The 22257-nt window shown below is 36.5% G+C and overlaps 1 protein-coding gene across 1 annotated transcript; it reads right to left on the reverse strand.

Annotated features, from left to right (window-relative positions):
• Positions 1-204: 204 nt before the first annotated feature.
• Positions 205-6508, reverse strand: thw (chitin-binding domain protein thawb). The gene is made up of 6 exons (XM_017907090.1): positions 6457-6508; positions 6235-6275; positions 5877-6030; positions 5734-5781; positions 5056-5171; positions 205-4737 (listed from the first exon to the last, which is right to left on the reverse strand). Exons 1-6 carry the CDS (start codon positions 6506-6508, stop codon positions 205-207), a joined length of 4944 nt encoding a protein of 1647 aa, XP_017762579.1.
• Between the last annotated feature and the right edge of the window lie 15749 nt (positions 6509-22257).

Raw genomic sequence — 22257 nt, forward strand, 5'->3', positions numbered from 1 at the left:
ACCTAGAATCTACCCAAAAACAATCAACCATTCAAAATCTCTATTATACCATTCATCTTGAACGATTAATTGATCCTAAACAAACTACAGTAACATCAAAAACAGTTTCCATTTCCTCGAAAAGACACATTTCTTAAGGGATTTATCTTCAGAGCCTGTCGACACTAAACATTCCTCGCTACTTATACTTCACGCCCTAAAATTTCACCCCCATTTTGTAGCTATCGTGTACAACGATCTGAGAAGTTCCAGCGCCCTATTGTCCGACGCGGAGGTCTCATCTTCCTGCAAAGAATTATTTTCGTCCAATGTTGCTCCCTTTTCCGATCGTCTCACGATATTTACTGAATTTTCCGTGGTTGTTCGAAATTTTCGACTTTTTCTACTCCTAAATGTAGTCACTGGTGGTTCGGTAACTAGAGGCGTGGTGGCGGTGTTCCTCGCATAGTTAGTTGGTCTAACAGCGGGTAGACTAAGCTGATTAATCCCAGCCACTACGTTCTTCGAGTTTTCGGACGAAAATTCGTTCACGGGTAATCTGAGCAACGCGTTTAACAATTCTTCCTTTTCGCGTTGCAAGGTTTTGTTCGCTGGATCGCCACAGTGTCGAATTAAAAGAAGAACAAGTTGTCGAACAGTCTCGTTATTATCCGCCTGTTTCATCACTTTCATTAACGTATTGGTACTCGAAGCGTTTAATTTACCGAATAATTTCTCAGCAATTTCGCTCTCCGTCCCGTTCAACTTACTCGTTGCCACTGTGTAGGGTAATAATGGAGTCACCGCGTTATCCTGAGTCAATGAATTAGTCGACGTGACAGAGGATGTTACAGTGGTAGTGATACTAGAATGTGTGTTTATCAGTGGTTTTGGTGTTACGGTATTCTCAACAGTGACCGAAGTTGGAAGCAAAGAGAAGGTCGTAGGCGAATCCTTGCCCCTGGATAATCTCTGCGCGGAAAACGATATATCTTCATCCCCGATAAAAGATTCTTCTGAGTTGTTTGATACATCTTCACCAAGCGACGGTGTGTTTGCATATTCTAGCCTTTCATGGCTATCAGTAATGCTGAATGTTCCCGTTGAAACAGTCGACCCAAGGTCCGACTCTAAACCATGATTGATTCTTTGAGGATCAACAAAGACAGAAGTCTCCCATAGTTGAGTAACAGCTGGCGACGAAGTCCAATGGTCATTGTCTAATACTTTCAATTCCCCCTTCTCCGTTATGGACTCGAAAAAGTCACCAAAATCAGTGTTTGCACAAGGTGTAGTGTCTATATTATTCATCGTCACGGTTGCCAATTCAGTTACAGGAGCTGTTGTAGTTGTCGCTCTTTCCGTGGTTCCAATATTATGCTCGTCCAGGCGATTATAGAGATTTTTAAGTTTCGTATAACTGCTTTGTAACGTGGAAAGGGAAAGTCCAATCGGTTTGGATTCCGGTAATAATAATTTATGACGATGAATTTGATGAGGTTGGTTAGTGGATGTTTCATAACTCTTGGTCAAGTCAAAAGTAGTTGCGCGTATATTGTGTGTTGTCATTGGGGTACTGGAATAACTCTCTGGCTTCAAAGATACAGGAATTTTATCGATTTCCTTTTGAAGAGCTTCCGAATGACTGTCGGTTAATGGAGGCGTTAACTGTTGTTCAAGTTTTTTACTAGTACCTTTCTTATTCCAATTGTAGGTAGCCTTGTGTATAAACAACGATGGAGGAGAAGATGTTGACGAAACGATATAATTGTCGCTTATCGGAGTTGTGGCGAATAATTTTTCAACATTATACGGTTCAGTGACGGTCGTAATACTATTATTCTGGAAGCCTCCAACTCGATTCTGATTCCCGATCTCGTCATGACTATCCGTCACAGTTGTTTCAACGCTTCCTTTGTCTACCTCGTTATTCTGATAGTAAAATCTGCTAGAATCACTTGTGTACGGAGTACTATTTGGTTCCGTGGTAAATGTACTTTCAGTTGCAGAGACTGAAGTCTCCAAGTATGTACTAGTCACAGGACTCAACGACGCAAAGTTTGTGCTATATTCAAATACATCTTGGACCGGAGTTCTAGGAGTAGTGTAATAAGTACTTGGCAATGTGCTGAAAGTTTCGTAAACGCTTTCTTGAACCGTGGTGGTGGGTGGTTCAAACGTAGTAGGATAAATAGTGGTCAATTTCTGTCTAATATCGTTACCGTCGTCCGAGAAGTCTAGAACTTCGTCCTTTTCTCTGATCGATGATGTGTTATCCTCATCTTCGACCGAATAAGGAGTAGTAGTTCTCCATAGTTCAGTTTCTTCCGTTGTTTGTGGTGGTACAGTGGGTCTTATCTCTGTTAATACCTTCTTGAACGTATCTGGATCCAATAAATACGCAGACAAGGCGTGTGTGAACACTTGAGCCAGCTCTCGAAGCCTAGTACTATTCGATTTTCGAAGATCGTCTAATGATCCTCCACTTTGTTGAATCTCCAAATCATCATTATAATCATCTCCTCTATAAGTACTACCGTTATCTAGGCGATCCTCCGTAGTTACATTATTGGTCTCTACCACATTGTTCAGTTTGAACAATTCCGTGTACGAATTGATAGTATGTTGAGTTAAAAGACTGGTCGGCACTTGGACTGTTCCATTACTCTTTTTAGAGAGTATTGATTTCTCTACATCTTCTGCAGACTCTATGCTTACAGACGAATCCGTAGTTTCACTGGAATCGAAGTTCTCGGTAACCGTAGAAAAGTAGAGAGCCAAAGAGTGCAAAGTTGATGGAGCTGGAGGAACGGAAACATTGGATGGCCTGTCATTTCCTGATATCGTGTCAGATAAACTAGGAACATTGTGCTCGAGATTTTTCAGGGAATGAAGCATACTTAAAGCGTGTTCCCTCTCAGAGAATCGTACTGCATTCGGCTTAAGTTTGCTCAACGTTGTCGGAGCAGGATATTTCAATTTTGGAATCAGTGTCTTCGATGATGCGTATGTTGTGGTGTAAGTGGGCACTGTAGGTGTGTATGGGGTGGGTTTTAAAGTGCTAGAGGAAGTGTAAGCGTAGTTTCTTGTGAATGGAATATAAGGACCTAGAGTAGACATTGCTTTGCCTTGCTTATACGTGAAGCTTCTATCATAAGGACTTAAATCTTTTTCAGTCACAGTATTTTGTTGGTAAGCTAGTGTAGTTGCTCTTGAAGGTTTGTCCGTAGTTGTGCTAATGAAGTTTTGTCGATAGCTTGGCGAAACCGTAGAGGGGTTCTTGCCAATTGCTTTAGAATCTTCGTTTAATCCATAAGACTGACTATTGATCGTGTTTCGAGTTACAGGTCTTTCCGTATTACGTCCAAAACTACTACTATGAAAAGATGTGGTTGGTGTAGGAGAAAAATAACTCGTGGTATATCTTTGTTGAGGAGAATTCGGTGTTAAGGTATTTTGATGATAAACATCCGTAGTCACGTATGAACGAGTCGTTGCAGGAATCGTCCCTGTATTACTGTCCTCATTAGTCAGTTTATTGACATCCCTGTTATTATTACTGTCATGGTGATTTTTATCAACGAAACTGTTCCGAACGTTCGCGGTAGTCCTCGCATTTCCATAATATTCGTAATTACTGTTGGAAAGCAGAAAAGATTCAGTTGTTGGTTGAGTATCAAAGTTGGTAGATGGATTTGTTGAAAAGCTCCCTTCTGTGGTGGCTTCGTCACTACACGGAGGAGTTGCAGTAGTTGTCGCGTACTGTGTAGTCGTCTCATAATAATTAGGTGTCGTGTCTGTAAACGAGGAGAAATCATTTCTCTGAGTGGATATATCGTTTTCATTATCTTGTCTCGACGTGGTCGTAGTTGTTAGATCATAATTAGAATTTCTCGTAGTGGAATCGCGATTAGTATATAACTGATAGTAATATTGATGAGTATTTCCAGTATTTTCATTGAATCGATTCCTCCGATTACTAACGAACGCTGCACTTTCTGCAAATTGTTGAGATTCTTTTACAGGGCTAATATTGCTTGCTCTAAACGTGGTTGATTCCGTATAAGCTGGGATAACTCTCTGTGAAGCAGTGAAAGTGGAATTACTTTTGGTCAAACCCTTAAACTTCAATCTTTTCAAAGCACCTTTGTCTTCCCGTTGAGTATTTAAGTTCCTGTTAGTAACATAGTAATTTTGCGCCTTCTTCGGAGAATTGTAATAATCTTGATTGGTTGTCGAGTATCTATTCACGTTCCCTTCCTCGGTATTCCTCGTGAACTGATTGAATTGTTGCTTCAAACTCGAAGTGGGTTGGTTCGATTGAAACCCATTGGAACCAAACAGCTGATTGCTATCTCTTGGCGCGTTCGAGTCTTGGCTAAAACTGTTGCCAGAATCAAAGTGTCGAGGAGATTTCATTCTTTCTCTATTTGATTGCACCTGATTTTCCTGCGGAGGCTCCTCGTACGGTTTGATTCTACCATTTTGCTTACCATCGTAATTGTGATTTTGGACATCGTAATAGTCTTGTTGCACACCTGATACGATCGGCTGTTGATAGTCCAATTTTGATTTCCGTAACTCAGCCCGCCTTCTTTCTTCTTCGAGTAGCTGCTCGCTACTTTGTTCGTATAATTCCGTGGATTTGCTGCAGTCCACCTTGAACCACCAATCGCAAATTAACTGCGATTGTTGAAAGATGGTACCATTGGGGCAGAGGAACGATATCTTTCGTCCGTTGTCGCAGATGTGGAACACCTAAATAAGAAAACGAGTATTAACATCATTTTTGTCTAATTTGTATTTTAAGTTTGCCTTATTTCTATCTTTTTAATTCTAGATTTTTATAAGATTGTCTGTTTTCTTTTCCTTGTTTTTGAATAGCTCGATATTTTTGATAATGTGAATTTTTCAGGAGAAAGTTTCAAAAGTTTCAACGAGTTAAATGTTTTTTCATCGACTTACTCGATTACACTATCGTGCAACGAAATACCACGATGTCGTAACGCTGAACGTCTCGTTTGATTAAAGTAATTACGTTGCGGCAAGATATATATTAAGCCATTTGTTACTTACTTGACAATTCGTCTCCAAGTCCGCGTAGTAACCACCTTTCAGACCGCGACAGCTGAACGAAGTGGCTGGAATTGTCGTGAGAGCTGGAAAGTCTACTCCTGGCTGTCCTGTTACACCTAAATTAGAAAAGCGCTCGTCTCATTGTACGACTCGATCATCTAGTTTTAAAAGTTCACCGATAGTATAATTTTTTTGAACAAGATGCATAATTTTTATTCATTTATGACTCTTAAATACGACGAAAATGTGAAAAGTTTCAACGAAGTTCATGGATCTCATGCAAACAAAACGTTTTCATGCAAGTCGAAGATTCCTGTAATTGTTCGAGCAACATTTATTTCAAATTTTGCATCTCATTTTTCTTGAAGAGAATTGTTACTTTGAATACGTAAATACCTTGTGAAAACATAGAACATTTGTTCGAACAATTATAAATTAAGATCAGAGTTTATTAAGATCCTTTCCAAGCTCTATGTTAAAGACGGTATCGATATCTAATGTAGTTTTCTTCTTTTCCCACCAATCGATATCGATTTCCTGGTGATACGCGGTATTAGTTGTCACATCGATCAATTTCAAAAGAATGCTAACTGGATGCATGCGCTTTATTCTACCAAGTGAGAGAGGAAGCTGAAAGAGAAAGCGGCTGGTGTACTTATGCAGTATTATTAATAATACCCGCTCCTTTGAGCCATTCCTTGAGAAGATCCACATTGCCGAAGAAGACTGGGAAAGAAAGGCGAAGAAAGCACTTTAGAGAGAAGAACGGAAGAAGATTAAAACAGTTACTTTCGGTGTTAGTAAGAGTATAGCTTAGGAACCTTGATAAATTTGGTACTCGCCATTCTTCTCTGGTGCCAGTCTTTTCACTATCTTTTTCAACGATTCTTCGTTTTCTATCGATGCTTCTATGCTGGGCAAATCCAATTCTGACGGCAGCTTTGGTAGACTTGCCTTTTTATTACTATTTTCTGACTAAAAATGAAAGCAATTCGTAATACAGCTGAACAAAATATAAATATTAATTCTGTCTAATAAATAATCTCAGAACGTCTTAAAGAACTGAATGATTCTCTTTAACACATTCCATAATTTACTTGCAGTAATGATAGGGTAAATGAATGATATTAAATATAAATGTTTTATACAATAGAACCGTTAACGAGCAATTATAATCACCTCTGCTTCGCAATTGCTGACCATGAAAATGACCATTGAACCTGAAAAAACCGAGTGACACATAAGCGTCGAATATTAAGGAGCGATAAGATTTTCATTTCCCCGTATAATGATATTTCGTTTCCCTTATCTAACGTTCAATGACGCTAACGTAATGTCCGCGTAATACAAAATAATTTACATTATAGTAGGTATGACAATAGATACTCTAATCGTACTTACATAAAAATATGATTACTTCGAGATAAGCCATTCTCGATAAATTCTTGTACATGATTCTGTGAAAAGATATAAAAGAAAATTTAATATTTTTGTACTATTATTTCCTTAATTAATAAAGTAAATTAATTTCGTAACGAAAAAAAAATATTAATAACATTTGTTATAGAAAAAAATTAAAATGGAAAATAATTATTTGCTAAAATTTAAGAACAGAACTACTATGGTAGATAGACTTACAAGGAGAGTGCAAGTCCTTTTGGTCACTGATTTAGTTGAAACTTTGCAGGTTCGCAGATTTCGACATGCAGTTCAAGAATATATATCACTATAGCCGCAACTAATCAATAGTTTTTGAGATATTTATGATTAAAGTTTTACTACTGGGTACATTATACATTTATTTTCAACACTTTACAGCTGCAGTTGTGGCTTAACGGCGACAGTCAATACTTCATAAGAGAACGACCGGGGTTCGATTCCCGTTGTCCCACATAGCTTTTTCAATTTATTTTATATTTATTTTTTGTCTATGAAAATATTGTAAATAAACAATTGTAAATAAAATTTCTTAATAAAAAAATTTATCTTTTACGCTTTCTTATGCTAGTATATATTTATTACAAAATAATTAATATACATAATAAACAAAATAAAGTAATAATTATTAAATTAAACATCCTATAAGAATGTTGCGATAGCTTTTTCAATTTATTTTATATTTATTTTTCATCTATGAAAATATTGTAAATAAACAATTGTAAATAAAATTTCTTATTAAAAAAATTTATTTTTTACGCTTTCTTATGCTAGTATATATTTATTACAAAATAATAAGAATATTACGCAAGAAAAACATTTTTCTATAGCAATCTTATTTATTACAGGAAATACAAAACCTATCGCTCATGTAAGTAATAATTATTAAATTAAACATTCTATAAGAATGTTGCCTATAATTCCAACTTTGCTGTACAACTATAAATGTTTATGAAATAATTACAAGAACTTGTAAATTTATTAATTTTCTACTGCCGAATAAATACAAATTTTACCGCCTGCGATCAGCGCCATCTATGATTTGGGCTCAAAAATCAAGAAAGTGATAGGAATATAGAATAGGCAAGGAGGTCGTCTAAGAGCTCGTCACATGACAGACAAGGACAGAGAGGGGATAGAAAAGGATAAAATGGCCCCGGCAGTGAAAAATTATTAATTACTCAATTCCTGTAATTAATTTATGAACTTTTATAATTTCATTGCAGAGCTGGAACTTCAAACAACATTCTTATATAATATTCGTAAAGAATTTAACTCTACATTGTTAGTTATTAATTTTTGTTTTATGGCGTCTATGATTTCGTAACGGCGGCCATCACGATCTTCCGTGAAAATATTTAATACTCAACGAAACTAGAATCAAAATGTGAACAAAAGTGATATGGGAAGACGCCCCAGAATGTTGTTTATATAATGAGTGCATAAAGTTTCATAAATTAATTGCGTAAAGGATACTAATTAATGAAAAATCAATGGCGTCTTCGACAATCTTCGACAATAATTCAAACATTTCGTAGAATAATTATTAATAATTAATTAATTAGGGACAAATTTCTATCGAAAAATATATTGGAAAGTTGTTAAAGGATCTGGCTTTATGATGCAATTATAAAAGTTCATAAATTAATCACAGATATTGAGTAATTAGTGAATTTTCCACTGCCGATTTGATTTATTAAAATATATACGGAGCACATAACCAGAGTTAGTAAACTGACATCAGAGCCATCTATGATTTTAGACTCGAAGCTCAAGTTCCGCAACGAGAACATAGATGGCTCTGATATCAGTTTACTAACTCTGGTTATGTGCTCCGAATATATTTTAATAAATCAAATCGGCAGTGGAAAATTCACTAATTACTCAATATCTGTGATTAATTTATGAACTTTTATAATTGCATCGTAAAGCCAGATCCTTCAAGAACTTTCCAATATATTTTTCGATAGAAATTTGTCCCTAATTAATTAATTATTAATAATTATTCTACGAAATGTTTGAATTATTGTCGAAGATTGTCGAAGACGCCATTGATTTTTCATTAATTAGTATCCTTTACGCAATTAATTTATGAAACTTTATGCACTCATTATATAAACAACATTCTGGGGCGTCTTCCCATATCACTTTTGTTCACATTTTGATTCTAGTTTCGTTGAGTATTAAATATTTTCACGGAAGATCGTGATGGCCGCCGTTACGAAATCATAGACGCCATAAAACAAAAATTAATAACTAACAATGTAGAGTTAAATTCTTTACGAATATTATATAAGAATGTTGTTTGAAGTTCCAGCTCTGCAATGAAATTATAAAAGTTCATAAATTAATTACAGGAATTGAGTAATTAATAATTTTTCACTGCCGGGGCCATTTTATCCTTTTCTATCCCCTCTCTGTCCTTGTCTGTCATGTGACGAGCTCTTCGACGACCACCTTGCCTATTCTATATTCCTATCACTTTCTTGATTTTTGAGCCCAAATCATAGATGGCGCTGATCGCAGGCGGTAAAATTTGTATTTATTCGGCAGTAGAAAATTAATAAATTTACAAGTTCTTGTAATTATTTCATAAACATTTATAGTTGTACAGCAAAGTTGGAATTATAGGCAACATTCTTATAGAATGTTTAATTTAATAATTATTACTTACATGAGCGATAGGTTTTGTATTTCCTGTAATAAATAAGATTGCTATAGAAAAATGTTTTTCTTGCGTAATATTCTTATTATTTTGTAATAAATATATACTAGTATAAGAAAGCGTAAAAAATAAATTTTTTTAATAAGAAATTTTATTTACAATTGTTTATTTACAATATTTTCATAGATGAAAAATAAATATAAAATAAATTGAAAAAGCTATCGCAACATTCTTATAGGATGTTTAATTTAATAATTATTACTTACATGAGCGATAGCTTTTGTATTTCCTGTAGTAAATAAGATTGCTATAGAAAAATGTTTCTCTTGCGTAATATTCTTATTATTTTGTAATAAATATATACTAGCATAAGAAAGCGTAAAAGATAAATTTTTTTATTAAGAAATTTTATTTACAATTGTTTATTTACAATATTTTCATAGACAAAAAATAAATATAAAATAAATTGAAAAAGCTATGTGGGACAACGGGAATCGAACCCCGGTCGTTCTCTTATGAAGTATTGACTGTCGCCGTTAAGCCACAACTGCAGCTGTAAAGTGTTGAAAATAAATGTATAATGTACCCAGTAGTAAAACTTTAATCATAAATATCTCAAAAACTATTGATTAGTTGCGGCTATAGTGATATATATTCTTGAACTGCATGTCGAAATCTGCAAACCTGCAAAGTTTCAACTAAATCAGTGACCGTAACCAAATGGTAAGAGAAACCAATTAAAATCAATTTCTAGAAGAAAATTCTACTATTGCTGGTAACAAACATCCTTCTTTTATCGTGATCGATATCTTTTATTAAGTGTGTTTAAATAAAACTTATTCTTGTACTTAAACTATTAATTTAATCCATAATTAGAATTTAAAAGAAATAATTCAAACGAGAGACATTCATTTAAAATGAAGCTTTAGTAAGGGGATGACATTTAACGGTTTATATTTCATAGCATAAGTTTCATACACTCTCATGAAATATTAACAAGGATAAATAAAATACTAAGAACCTTACTCAATCGCGATAATAATCTCACAGGATTTATGCGAAAACATACTTTACAACTACTCACGATGTCAATTACCTAATCAAATCTTTTACAGCGGTAATCTCTATTACTATTTTATTATTATTTTTTCACTATATTTACATAGAAAAGATTTAAGCAATTTTTTACGATGAACAAATTCCCTAAAAAAACACACGAATAGAAACGATAACAGTAAATAATAAGAAAATGTGAAAAGAAAAGACAATTGAGAACGAACCCTTAGAACAGATAAAAGTATCTTTTCTCTTTTCATAAAAAGCAAAAATAGCTTTTTTTTAATTAGTGACTCAAAATTACGATAATTGATATTTTTGGATCACTTACGACACCGAGGAATGCACACAATTATTTTCACAATCAAATAACAAACGACTTTTTTGATAATGTACAATTAGTCAGAATGTTTCAAATATTAACATTATTTCCTTGAAAAATAAAAATTTGACTTATCTTCCTTTCCTATGAATTTTATATCTACAAAAGAACTCATTGATCGAGTTTTTTCTTCATAGCCAATAAAAAAAAAGAAAAAAAAATAAACGAAAAAAGGAATAGATGTCGTCACGATCTATTGTTGTGATTCACAGTCGACCATGTGTATCGCGCTTGCGCGTCAGTTAGTGATAAACAACCGTCTCAAATTTATCGAAGAAATGGATCGTTCGATCGCGATAATACCGGCAGCGGTCTCGTACAAGAACGAAACCTATGATTACCCGTGAAATCGATTATCCTAATCAAATCCCTGGCCGTGGTAATGGGGTTTCTATTACACGGAAATCTACGACGAGAAGAAATGGTATGTCATGTATCGATCTGGTGTTCGTGGCTCAGTGATATTCAATCGGACATGAAGCGAGCCAGACTCATTGTCGGAAGAGATAAATAGCCACGTTGTATTCGTCTTCTTCTTCTTTTACTTCTCTTTCTCCTTCTTCTTTGTCGTCGTAGTCGGTGACGCAACTCTGAAGACGGTAGAGAATATCTTGTTCATTCTCACGGTTCACCGATTCACCGGACTTTCAAAATGATTACGGTAGTCATTAAGTTGCCGGTTGGCATTTGATGCGACGTGCAATTTATGGTTAATCCTTTGGGCAAACCGCGATGAGTATTATAATGACGTACTTTCTCTCGGCTGCGACCACGAACTTTTCTCATTCGATAAGAACCCGTTCGTTGTCGTTTTATCCTGTCGATACCTGCCTTCGCGGATTATTGTTTTCTTTACCGTTGATCGATATTGGTTGTTTAACGATCATCGCGGGTTTCACGACCGTGTCGAACAGGCAGCGATTTTGAATGGAGCTTCGTTTCTTTCCGACGATAGCTGGCGCACAATACGCGAGAACGGAAAGTTTTTTTCGGCTAACGATCTGTTCGCACGACACAACGTAACGAGCATGCGATTGTTAGGGGTTGTATGTAATTTCGATTTAAATTACCGTAATCGTGATTGTGGTATCGCATTAACGAATGGCAATTTATCTATTTTTATTTTTATTTTCATAGGTTCCTCAAGAGTTTTTCAAGGTTTGTAGGTTAAATTTACGTTTCATAATGTAAATATATCGATAAAGAAATTCGAATTCTCAACTAGCCTTGACGCAAGGCAGAAGTATTGTCCGTTGGTCTATTGTTAAAATGGTACCTGTTACAACAAAACGAAAGGAATGGTTATTGCAAACATTAGTCTATTAAAAAGTTCCCTACATTATGGAACGAGTCCACGGTCTTGCAATGATTACGAGTCTCCTGGGTAAGTCGTGATTATCATAATTTTCGTCAGGACGTCGACTTCGACGAGTGGACGTGCATTACTATATAAGAAATAAATTTCGTAGTGCTCATGTAATAAGGGGTATTTCAAATTTCCAGCAATCGGTCCTGAAGGTATTGCCGTTGGAGAAGGGAAGTTTGCAGCCACAGGGCCCGGGCGGATAGCGATGTTGAAACAATAGCCGGCAGATAGTGAAATAAAACTTGGCGTCTTAACGAGCGCGTACTCGCATACGTACCGCCTTCCTCTTTTGTAATGCTAATTCAAAGGAGGCAATTATTTCAGGAGTAACCGTTAACCTTCTAGTTTCTCGAACGACACCGGCCGACCAAGTATCGTTCTAAGTAACCGAAGGATATGTGCGAAAGTTATTCAGAGAATTTCGTGGACACTCGAGAGAATTTAACGAAGAGTAGTGGAAAGGAACGAACTTAAATTGTTGCAAGAAATCAGTTGCATCGGCTAACTTGGTTATTCTCAGACACTCTTTTATTCTCTGCACCACTATTGTACAACAGTATTATATACAATACACATATAAGTTCGTTATGATACTTATTTTAATATTCTTTAGTATCGAATATTTGGTTTATTAAATTATATTTAGGTAATATTTAGTTTATTTAACATTACTTAATCATATACAATAATTATAAATTAATGTGTTATTAAAAATAGCTCTTAAAACATAATGCTATAAATTCACTTTCAATAATTTGTTTTATAATTTCTTTTTAGTATTGGATAAGGTAAAAGGAAATCATAAGAAGTCCCTAAATATTACAAGACAAGTGGGTGAAAAAGGTGGATTTTTACTAATTAAAGAGAAGAAAAAGTACCTCAAATATATATCGGTAATAATACGTGTACAATAACATGTATTATAATCGGTATTATATTCGGAATTAAACAATCGCGAAGAGAAGCAACGGTTCATTTCATTGAGTCACACGTTCATTTCCGGTTATTTTGTTCACGCACACGCACTCTACACGTACAAAATCTAACGAGGCGATAAGGGAGAGCATCGCGTTAAGGTAACAATCGAATGAACGAATTGAGTCACTAGATATTATCGCAAACACTAGCTGCGTGTTACGAGAAACAGATTACTTTTCCCGATGAAGTTGAATTGGGAAAGTAGAGATCGTAAGCTGGTCGGGAAGACAAGTTGATTAAATAACAATCTTTATTCGTAGATATTTATGTGGAGCAAGATACAAAGTCAATAGTGGAAAAGTATAAATCACGCAAAACCTGAAAGAAAACATCAATTTGCTCGTGCTCCTTCCATCTTTCACTTGTCTCCGATCTCCATCACATAGTTCGCTCTATAATCATTAATCTTGTAGCAAAAACTTGCATTACAGCTAATAGACTTAGTCACTGGGTGGCTAAATGGCTATATTCGATTATCTTATCAAGATGTGGAAATCATTTAGTGACCATTTTGCAACAAAATTAGACGGACAATTACAGGATTGGATATAGAATTAACGTTTCTATGATATAGTTCCTATGGTATTGTATTACAAAAGAACACTATGGAGAAGAGATTTATACTTGCAGCGTGTTAATTGATTTTTTTATTGTCTTTATGATAAAGTGTTTAGAAAAGGTGTATCGTTATTGTCTTTGCAATGTCATAAAAATACCTTTCGTGTTCATTGTTCAGAGCATCCGTAAAATTGAAACAGGCAATGAAATCTTTCTCTTCTACCATTCGTTCGGCTTCGTTGAGGCGAGTAATGGCGAAGTTAATTACATGAATCAGCCGTAACATTTTTCAAAGCATTTTGTTATAGTGTAAAAGAAGAAATTTTCCCTTCCATTTAGGATTCCGGAAGATAAAGCAATCACTCATTTTGTGTTTCACTCATCTTAAATTTCTTTATGTTGACTTTGTCCTTAATTTATAAACCTCATTTCTTGTTAATTTCGAATTTTGTAGAGTGTAGTAATTTCATCCTTTAGTTCTTTATTAAAAGAATTTTATGTTTTATTATTACCGACTCTATCAAGGAACCGTCATGTTTTTTGAAGATTTTCCCATGTGTGCGTGTTACCTTACGTAAAGCATTGTATTCATTATGGGAGAGTTGTTATAACTAGTTGTTTCTTTCGTGACTGACTTTTGGTGCTATAATCCTTTCATACTCGAGGTATTTGACTTCGTGTCTTTTTTTCTTTTGTTTCATCTCGATAATACATGTTTCTGCTAACGATGTGGGAGTTTACGAATATTCATGCATGTTAAAAGCAAGAGCAGAGTGAAGTAATCAGCGATATTTTCCGCCTTGTATCTTTACTTTCACAAAATTAGTCTCTCTCACTCTCCCCCCTTCCCTTCACCCCTCTCTCTCTCTCTCTCATCCTCATCCAATTCTACAGATTTCGTAGAATTGGAAATCATGGACTTATACATATAAAAATAATCAGAATTCTGAGATATCTAAAAATATCTAAATCCGCAGAATGTATTAATCCACCAATCGATACACTGGTTCATCGTATTATTTCTTCCTAATTCTTTTATAACTCATTCTGCAACTTGCTTTCATCGTTATTATGCAAACATCTTTCTACGCTAAAATTCATATTATTAAAAAAAAAAAAAACAAAGAAAAAAGCTTCAAATCTAGACTCTCATCTAATACACAAGCGTCATGGGAACGCGAGGACGCGCGTGTTTTGGTTCAGGAAATGCTGAACGCTCGAGATCGTTATAGAGCGGCACCTTATGAAATATCCTGTTCACGAATATATGTCCGACACATACGTGGCACGAGACTTTCGGTTGTATCACGGAGACGGGAAGACAAGCTCGCCGCCGGAGAGAAGCGGAAGTATAGGCCTCTTACCGTAGTTGGTAACGGGGTTTATCGTGTCGATGTTGACCCTAAGCCACGAAGAATCCGCCCGCGTTTAAGATCCCAACTGCAGAAGAAAGGTCATTTCGGGCCACTCACCGACGTCTTTACCGGTGAGGAAGATCGTCAGATATCTTCAGAACGAATCTGATTACCGTCCCCATGGCAAAAGATCTTAGAAAGCGGCGAACCGACCACAGCAACCGATATTGAGTCACGTCGGGACGAACTGCGAATCTTCCGAGGTGAATCGACACGATCCCTGCTGCTAGAAGTGCGTTTTCATCGCAATCTGGTACGTCGTTTAATTAACAATCGTCATTTCACTCGGTTGGCAGTACCCACGAGATATTTGTGGCGTTTCTTGCCGTATAATTTTCGCTCGAAACGAAGAATGTAGAAATAATCACGCTATGATTATCATAAACGATAGCGACTCTTATTTCACTAATAATAAATAGTTGCAAATATCTCGAAAGATCTCTCGGTTTTAAATTGTTTCTCCACAAATGTTTATAGTGGCAATTAATGAAGTCCTAATCTAACACTTTTGCGAAGACATGAATGATACGCCTGTTAAATTTAATGAGGTTGAATTAAATGAAAACTAATAAAGTAGAATGATAAAAGGAAGACAAAAGTAGGCTCGAATACTTTTTCGAAATGATTTAATGGACTCGTTTAACGAGTCCTATCATTGCCAGAGACGGAAGTGCAACGAATGGCACGATTTATTGAGCAGACGTTGATCCGGAAGACGAACCCACTTTCGCCGGTAGGCGGCGTGCACATGTTAGGTTACCTACGACCTCACAGGACACTAGCCTCGCTTCACACATGCAATTGCGATTCTTCACGACCTCTCTTTCAGACACCGAAGAAACACTGATTGTCCTACGTTTTCTCGTGTGATACCAGAGGTGGTGAAGGAAGATAGATGCGCTAGTAGTGGTGCTATGACATAAGTGAAATTACGAACACACGTGCTACCGGTATACATACGCAGACATTTTCTGCGCAGGCTCTGTCGCGATCCTATCGCACTTGCTACCGCGATTATCCATTACGGACGTAATCATAAAATAATGAGGATGATTTTCTAGGATACTTATGAAATGTTATATTCAGTGAAAAAGAAACTGGCGTAATCGGGAGATAAGAGAAGAACGAACAGCTCTTATCTAGTAATTTATGTCGATTCCTGTCTTCCGTTCGGCTTATGCAGGTTATGGCATTGTTTGAATTACATCTTAAGATAGGATTACCTGTTGCATTCAGAGATTGCAATTTAGCATTTTGCATAAGTCCAGCATAAGAGTAGAAAATAGATGACGAAGGCGAAAACGTTTCCGTATCGATTAACGGTTAAGAAGAAGGAAAAGGTATAAAAAAGATATTCGTCCTTTTGGTGGTTTCTACTTCAGCTGTGAAAACTAGATATTCCTGCTATTTTCCTAACGAACGTGATACTTTCTACGTAATCCACGGTAACAATTCAGTTAATTTCACAGGAACGTAAAATGTTACGTCTTCGAATGCTAATTCATCTCTATCTACGGTGAGTATAGTAATCCATCTTACGTTATTAATTTATAACCATGGCTTTCTCCTTGAAATGGTTGCTATGTAATAGAACAGAAAGAAAAAGGAAGAGCAAAATGGATTTACTTTTGCGCGTGGAAACCGGAACTCGGAAGCGCGTTTTGGTGGATTTATAGGTTCTGACATGCGTGACGTTACCGAGGAATAGATTGTGGAAGTGTGTTCCTTCCATCGTGAGATACAACGCAATGTCGACCATGGGAACCCCTTTTCTTTATGTTTAATTAATCACTGTCATAATTATATTGTTTGACGGAGTTAAGCCGATGTTTACATCATACCAGTGGTGTCATGAAAATGGGTCAATATTGAAAAAAAGTATTTAATTTTTAAACGTATCTCTATCACGTTACATTCTATCTGAAAGACACATGTTTATTAACTGTTATTTATTTCCCACAGCAGAAAATACAAACTTACCTGTCAGAAGATAAAAATTCAATTATTATCATAATTTCAAGATTAAATTATTATTATAATTAAATAATAATTAAAAATCAAGTTACAAAGTTAATGAAACTCATTATTACAAGAATCGGACATTTGGTACATCGTTTTAGATTGAACCATTGGGAAATTTACATACCAATAGATTTGGCATAATCAAAAAAGACTGTAATATATACGTCGAACTCGACATTGTCCTAATTATGGATCGGGATCACAAGTATTGTTTTCCATGTATGAGCTGCTTTGCGCAATACATGGCTGTTGCCATACCTCGCCTTTTGACATACCGGCAGATGTTATGTGCGATATTTCTCAGCTGCCAATGTCCAAACGGTCATGGTCCAACCAACGGGGAAATCAACCCAACACTTGACTCTGTTGTCAGCCATAGGAGAACACCCTGGGGAGACACCCGAATAGGCGATTGCTCTTGGGCCACTTCAGATCGAGCAGGATATGAGATCCAACCGTTGATCTCCATGGCCCTTATGCCACTCACTCTTCCGCACCCAGTGGCAAGCACCGTAATGCAAGGGGATCAGGACCACAGAACACCTTTGCTATCTTTCACTACGTAGTTCTAACAAAGTTTCTTTCGGTCTTTCTGTTCGGAACAACGAAATTTTCACTCCCGTCATACTGTAGAAGAATATCAATGAAAGTGGGAAACAAAAGAGAAGCCACGGGGAATTGGATCAATGATAAAAAGAACAGGGGTAATTTAAAACTTTTTTACTCCGTTTTTTTATGCTATCAATATCGTATATTCTTATAATTTAGCGGTACACTTTTTAATCATCTTCTACGCATTCAACGTCCTTAATACCAATGATGCGTTCAGATTCCAAAAAATAAGGGTTCTTTTTTGTGCGTTTCACAATCGAGGAACATACCGCACTATTTTTTCACCGCTACGTATTTTTTCGGTTTTATGTTTTTTTTTTTTTTTTATAATATACAACATTTCCATGATATATATGTATATATCATGTATATATATACACATGTAATGTACATATAACATATATGTATATATACATATACACGCACACACATAATATTCGTTATTGCTACCGCAAAAGTAAAGTCCGATCGAACGAACGAACATATGAACGAACGAATCGATTGGAAAATACGATCGAGAAAAATTCTAACGAATGATAAAAAATTCTACAAGGATATAGACCAATCAGAAATGCAACGAATAAAAAATTGTTACGGATAAACGCTAGACTTCAACAAAACAATCTCGACATCGTCTATAGAAATACATCTGCTGTACACACATAAATTATAGAACAATCTATTCGTATCAGGTATGGTCAGTAATAGTTTGCTACAATTGTACTTATCATTTATTATCACCGTCTAAATCATATCACTTCGTATATAGCTCCTATTTCAGAAGCGTAAACGTAAACAACACGTAAAACGTTAATGAGCTAGCTTATCCTATATATTTAATAAACATCTGAAAAAGAGAAAAGAAGAAGAAAAAAAAAAGGAAAAACAGGAGAATTATATCTAATTTCATTCATCAACATCGCACATTTCCTATTATTTATTCAGAGATGTGAAAGCACAATCTCCCACATTTGTCTGTAACACGCGTTGAATGACAACAAACGGAGACAACGTCGAATGATTTATCGTCAACCAAGATTATACATACATACGTACGTGCGTAACATCCAATATCTCTCTTCTGTCACCCGGAATCACTTGCTCGTATTCCTACGGAAACCGCTCGAGGATACGTCAAACGACACACATCACCCGTAACGGGACGAAACGACGAAGCTTTCACCCTCGTTAGAATCGTAACACTGACCGGTGAGTGAAAAACGGCAATGCCCCGCCAACAACGAACGACGGATGCGTGCAACAATGGTACCACCGGTACACTAAAGCACCGGTGTGCATCAGACAAGTTGGATGATGCGCGGGAGGACAAGTTGAAGGGTCGCGTCGCGAACGAAACGTAGGACGATACTGAGGAGCCGTCCGCTAGGCATGCAAACCTCATACCGCGCAAGGATCTCGCGAATCCTAGCCTCTTTGTCCATCGACTGTCACGGAACGCTATCTCTATTCCACTCTTCCATTCACGTTTTCAACTATTATCCCATCTCGCTTACGCTCGCCCCGCTCACTTCCTCGCTTTCTCGCTTCCTCGCTTCCTCGTTAGAGTTTGTGATCCTCCCTCTGATGTTAACCCCGCACCCTCTTCATCACCTAACCCCCTTGCATTGACTCTATGTTGTGTATACGCGTGTGCGCATGTGTGTATGTGTATGTGTGTGTCTAGGTGTATCGGACAACCTAGCCAGCGAGCGCACGCGCTATACGCGCTGCTTACCTTTTACCATCCTCGTCAGGAGAACCATCTCACACCCACTCTCACCTTCTCTCTAGATCCCCCGCCGCTTCCTCATTCTGTCTTCTTCTGTTCGTCTTTCCCGTAACCCTCGCACGCTCCTTGGTCATCTTCTTCCTATGTGACCCGATGCTATCTGTAATGCTTTCTCTTTTCTTCGTTCCCGAGATACATTTATACCTTCCACTGATTCTAGCCTGCGCGTGTAGGTAGTGTGCTTGTATGTGTTGATTAGTCCAAGTGTATGCGTATACGTATGACTGTAGAGTGGTTGCTCTTATGTCTTCGAGTAATCACCATCTTCCACTTTTTAATCGGCTCTCCACCTTTGCACATTTTTCGTCTTCTTTCGCTCTGTCTGTTATTACCATCGCATCGCAATGTTGCTCTACGCGAGGACCTTTCTATCGCGTCTTGATCTTCTCGAATCCTGAAAAAAGCGCGCTACACTCGTTTCAATGGATTTTATACCTGTCCCATTTGTTATTTACCCTCCGTGGTCTCTTTCTCGCGACTCCTCTCTGTTTCTTAATTACGTTGCACCGCGAGTTACACGATGCATCGCGAGAACAGGAGTCTCGTGCTCCTTTTTTCACGTACTGCCAAAGTTTTCTTCTGTCTTCTCCATTTGTTCCGTATATACAGCCTTTCGCCCGCTCTCTTATCGAGATCACGTATAAATTTTTGCCATGAAATAGAGAAACTAGAAGATGCTGCGATCGAGTCGTGAGATTCGATCTCACGTTAATCTTTTCGTTAACCCGAAAGAAAGTGAACAGGATGCGCGATGTAAGTTACGCAACAGATGGAAATTTCTCGAGTGACATCGAAAGGAGGCAAGGACCGGGCAAGAAATATCGAAAAGATTGAACGAGTAAAGATATTACATTTCTCGCATCTTTCAGTAACTGGAATTCGAGCGACATGAAGTTAAAAAGGAGTTATTTTCTCTTCTTTAATATTCACTTTGTTCGACGAACGTTTTCTTACAGGAATCTTTCATCTTGAATAAATCGTTGTAAAGTATTCCCAAAGTATGAAGAAACTAGAGAGGTTGCGCATGTTCTTTGCGAAATGCAGTATAATATTTACGCATTTGACTGGAATATTCTCAAAAAAGAAAAAGAAAGACTGAGTAGTTGGCATCGGGCAAATATATGTGTTTTTTAAAAACTTGTATAAAGACAATCCCCGTAGACGCGCGCGCAGAATATTTTCACACGTTTTATGAAATCACGGTCGCATGTAAAATATACGAAAGAAAAGTGAGATACATCTTCAAATAACTCCGATACCCTTTTTTTTCTCCGCTATATGTATATATGTATGTATATGTGAATGTACGTGCGACGCATGTCAGTATGTGTATATGTGTGTACATCTTCCATACGTTTATGAGAACGTAATTCCATCCATTTATAATTTATACAAGAGAAACTGTGTACAAACGAATAATTTTATTCATGTCCTTGTTATAAACTCTGCATTGTGGGAACGAAATTTGTACAGGAATTTCGTAAGATGTACCGTACTCGGCGGGTAAAGGATGTTTAGAGTCAAAAATTATTCTTAATACCTTTCTACGATAGCTTGAAGGTTTCCTTTTTTTTCCTTTTTTTCTAAACGATTCACGATAAACGATCGTGGAAATGCACAATGTATCTTACATGTACACGCGTTTAATAAATAGGAGAAGTTGACAAACGAACGTGCGATAGATCGTATGGGAGATCTATGAGAATATTAAGAACATTTCTGACTTATTTTTGATTCGAAGATCACTTGGTAACCCTGATACGAAACATCTTACGGAATACTGCAGATCTATAAGATCTTCGATATTACCATTATTCAACACGATTGCGCGACTGGCCTGCATTATTGGAAATTTCTTCCTCAAATCAATGATCATGTTCATAGAAACACGTAGAAAATAAATTGCCTTCTATGTTTTATTGATCTGTGATTATCGATAGTCGTGATATCTGAAGAGATTTCGATGTGGATATGATAGTCGCATAGATTTCGAATAACACTACTTTGCACATATGTAGGTATTGTCGAAAGGACAGCGGTTAATCGATTTTCGTTTGTTACTCCTTAAATGCCTGTTCTGGAGCAAATTGACAGGTTCACGTTGAAAAACTCTGGTTATTCCTTTTAGCTGCTTGTCTCAAATAAATTCATTCAAAATGCTTTTATCGTCAGCATAACGTCTGTATATTGGCGATGCATGCAATTACGTCAGGCAAGGCAGTGATTATAGCATATACTGTTGGGTCATTTCACGTCAAGTCGATCAATTGTTTTAATAAAATTAACAGGGTTTCATAGATGCTAGTGAATCTTTTCTTTCTATATTGATAAAACAACAATGCTATGGAAAGAAGAGTAAACTGTAATAAAGTTGAAGCTTTCCTTCCTTCTTTCCATAAAAATGTATTCATTTTGAATGTATATATACACTGAAGATGAATACACTTTTATATATATATTCCCATTAAGTACTTAAGTTAAGAAGAAGAAAATATATTATCGATGAAAATTTTTCAATTGGATGATTTAACGTTAAATGACCCTTCCATGTCTTTCCCTATATTCACGTCCACTGTTGATAACAGTATCGTTCGTTTTTACGAATAACACGTTACAACGATACTAATTTTATCTAATGACTTTAGTGTAATTCGGAAAGATCGTGGATAATAAACTACTAATCTACAGAATCTACCTTAAATAGTTCAAATAATCCCGTTTCGATTGATTCATTTCGACTATGGTACAACGTTACAAGCATGGTTCATGTTGGTGGTGATGTATCGCTATGGATCCACAGATCCGGCCGATGGTGAGATCTAGCAATATAGGTAATGGTATCTTATGGTACGCGATGTATAGTCAATCGATGAACAAGTAGTTCGAGCACGTACGTTTCTTTCGTTGATTCAGAAACGTTGC

Source organism: Eufriesea mexicana, unplaced genomic scaffold (assembly GCF_001483705.2).
Source record: "Eufriesea mexicana isolate 0111107269 unplaced genomic scaffold, ASM148370v2 scaffold6802, whole genome shotgun sequence".
In the NCBI taxonomy this organism is placed as follows: domain Eukaryota; kingdom Metazoa; phylum Arthropoda; class Insecta; order Hymenoptera; family Apidae; genus Eufriesea; species Eufriesea mexicana.

What these genes read in the sequence shown, in the direction of transcription:
- thw (XM_017907090.1), bottom strand. Translation starts at nt 6,508, where the DNA reads ATGTACAAGAATTTATCGAGAATGGCTTATCTCGAAGTAATCATATTT. An exon ending in CGAAGTAATCATATTTTTAT is followed by an intron (nt 6,276 to 6,456) that starts GTAAGTACGATT and finishes CGGTTTTTTCAG; the next exon opens with GTTCAATGGTCATTTTCATG. An exon ending in CGAGTACCAAATTTATCAAG is followed by an intron (nt 5,782 to 5,876) that starts GTTCCTAAGCTA and finishes TTTCTTTCCCAG; the next exon opens with TCTTCTTCGGCAATGTGGAT.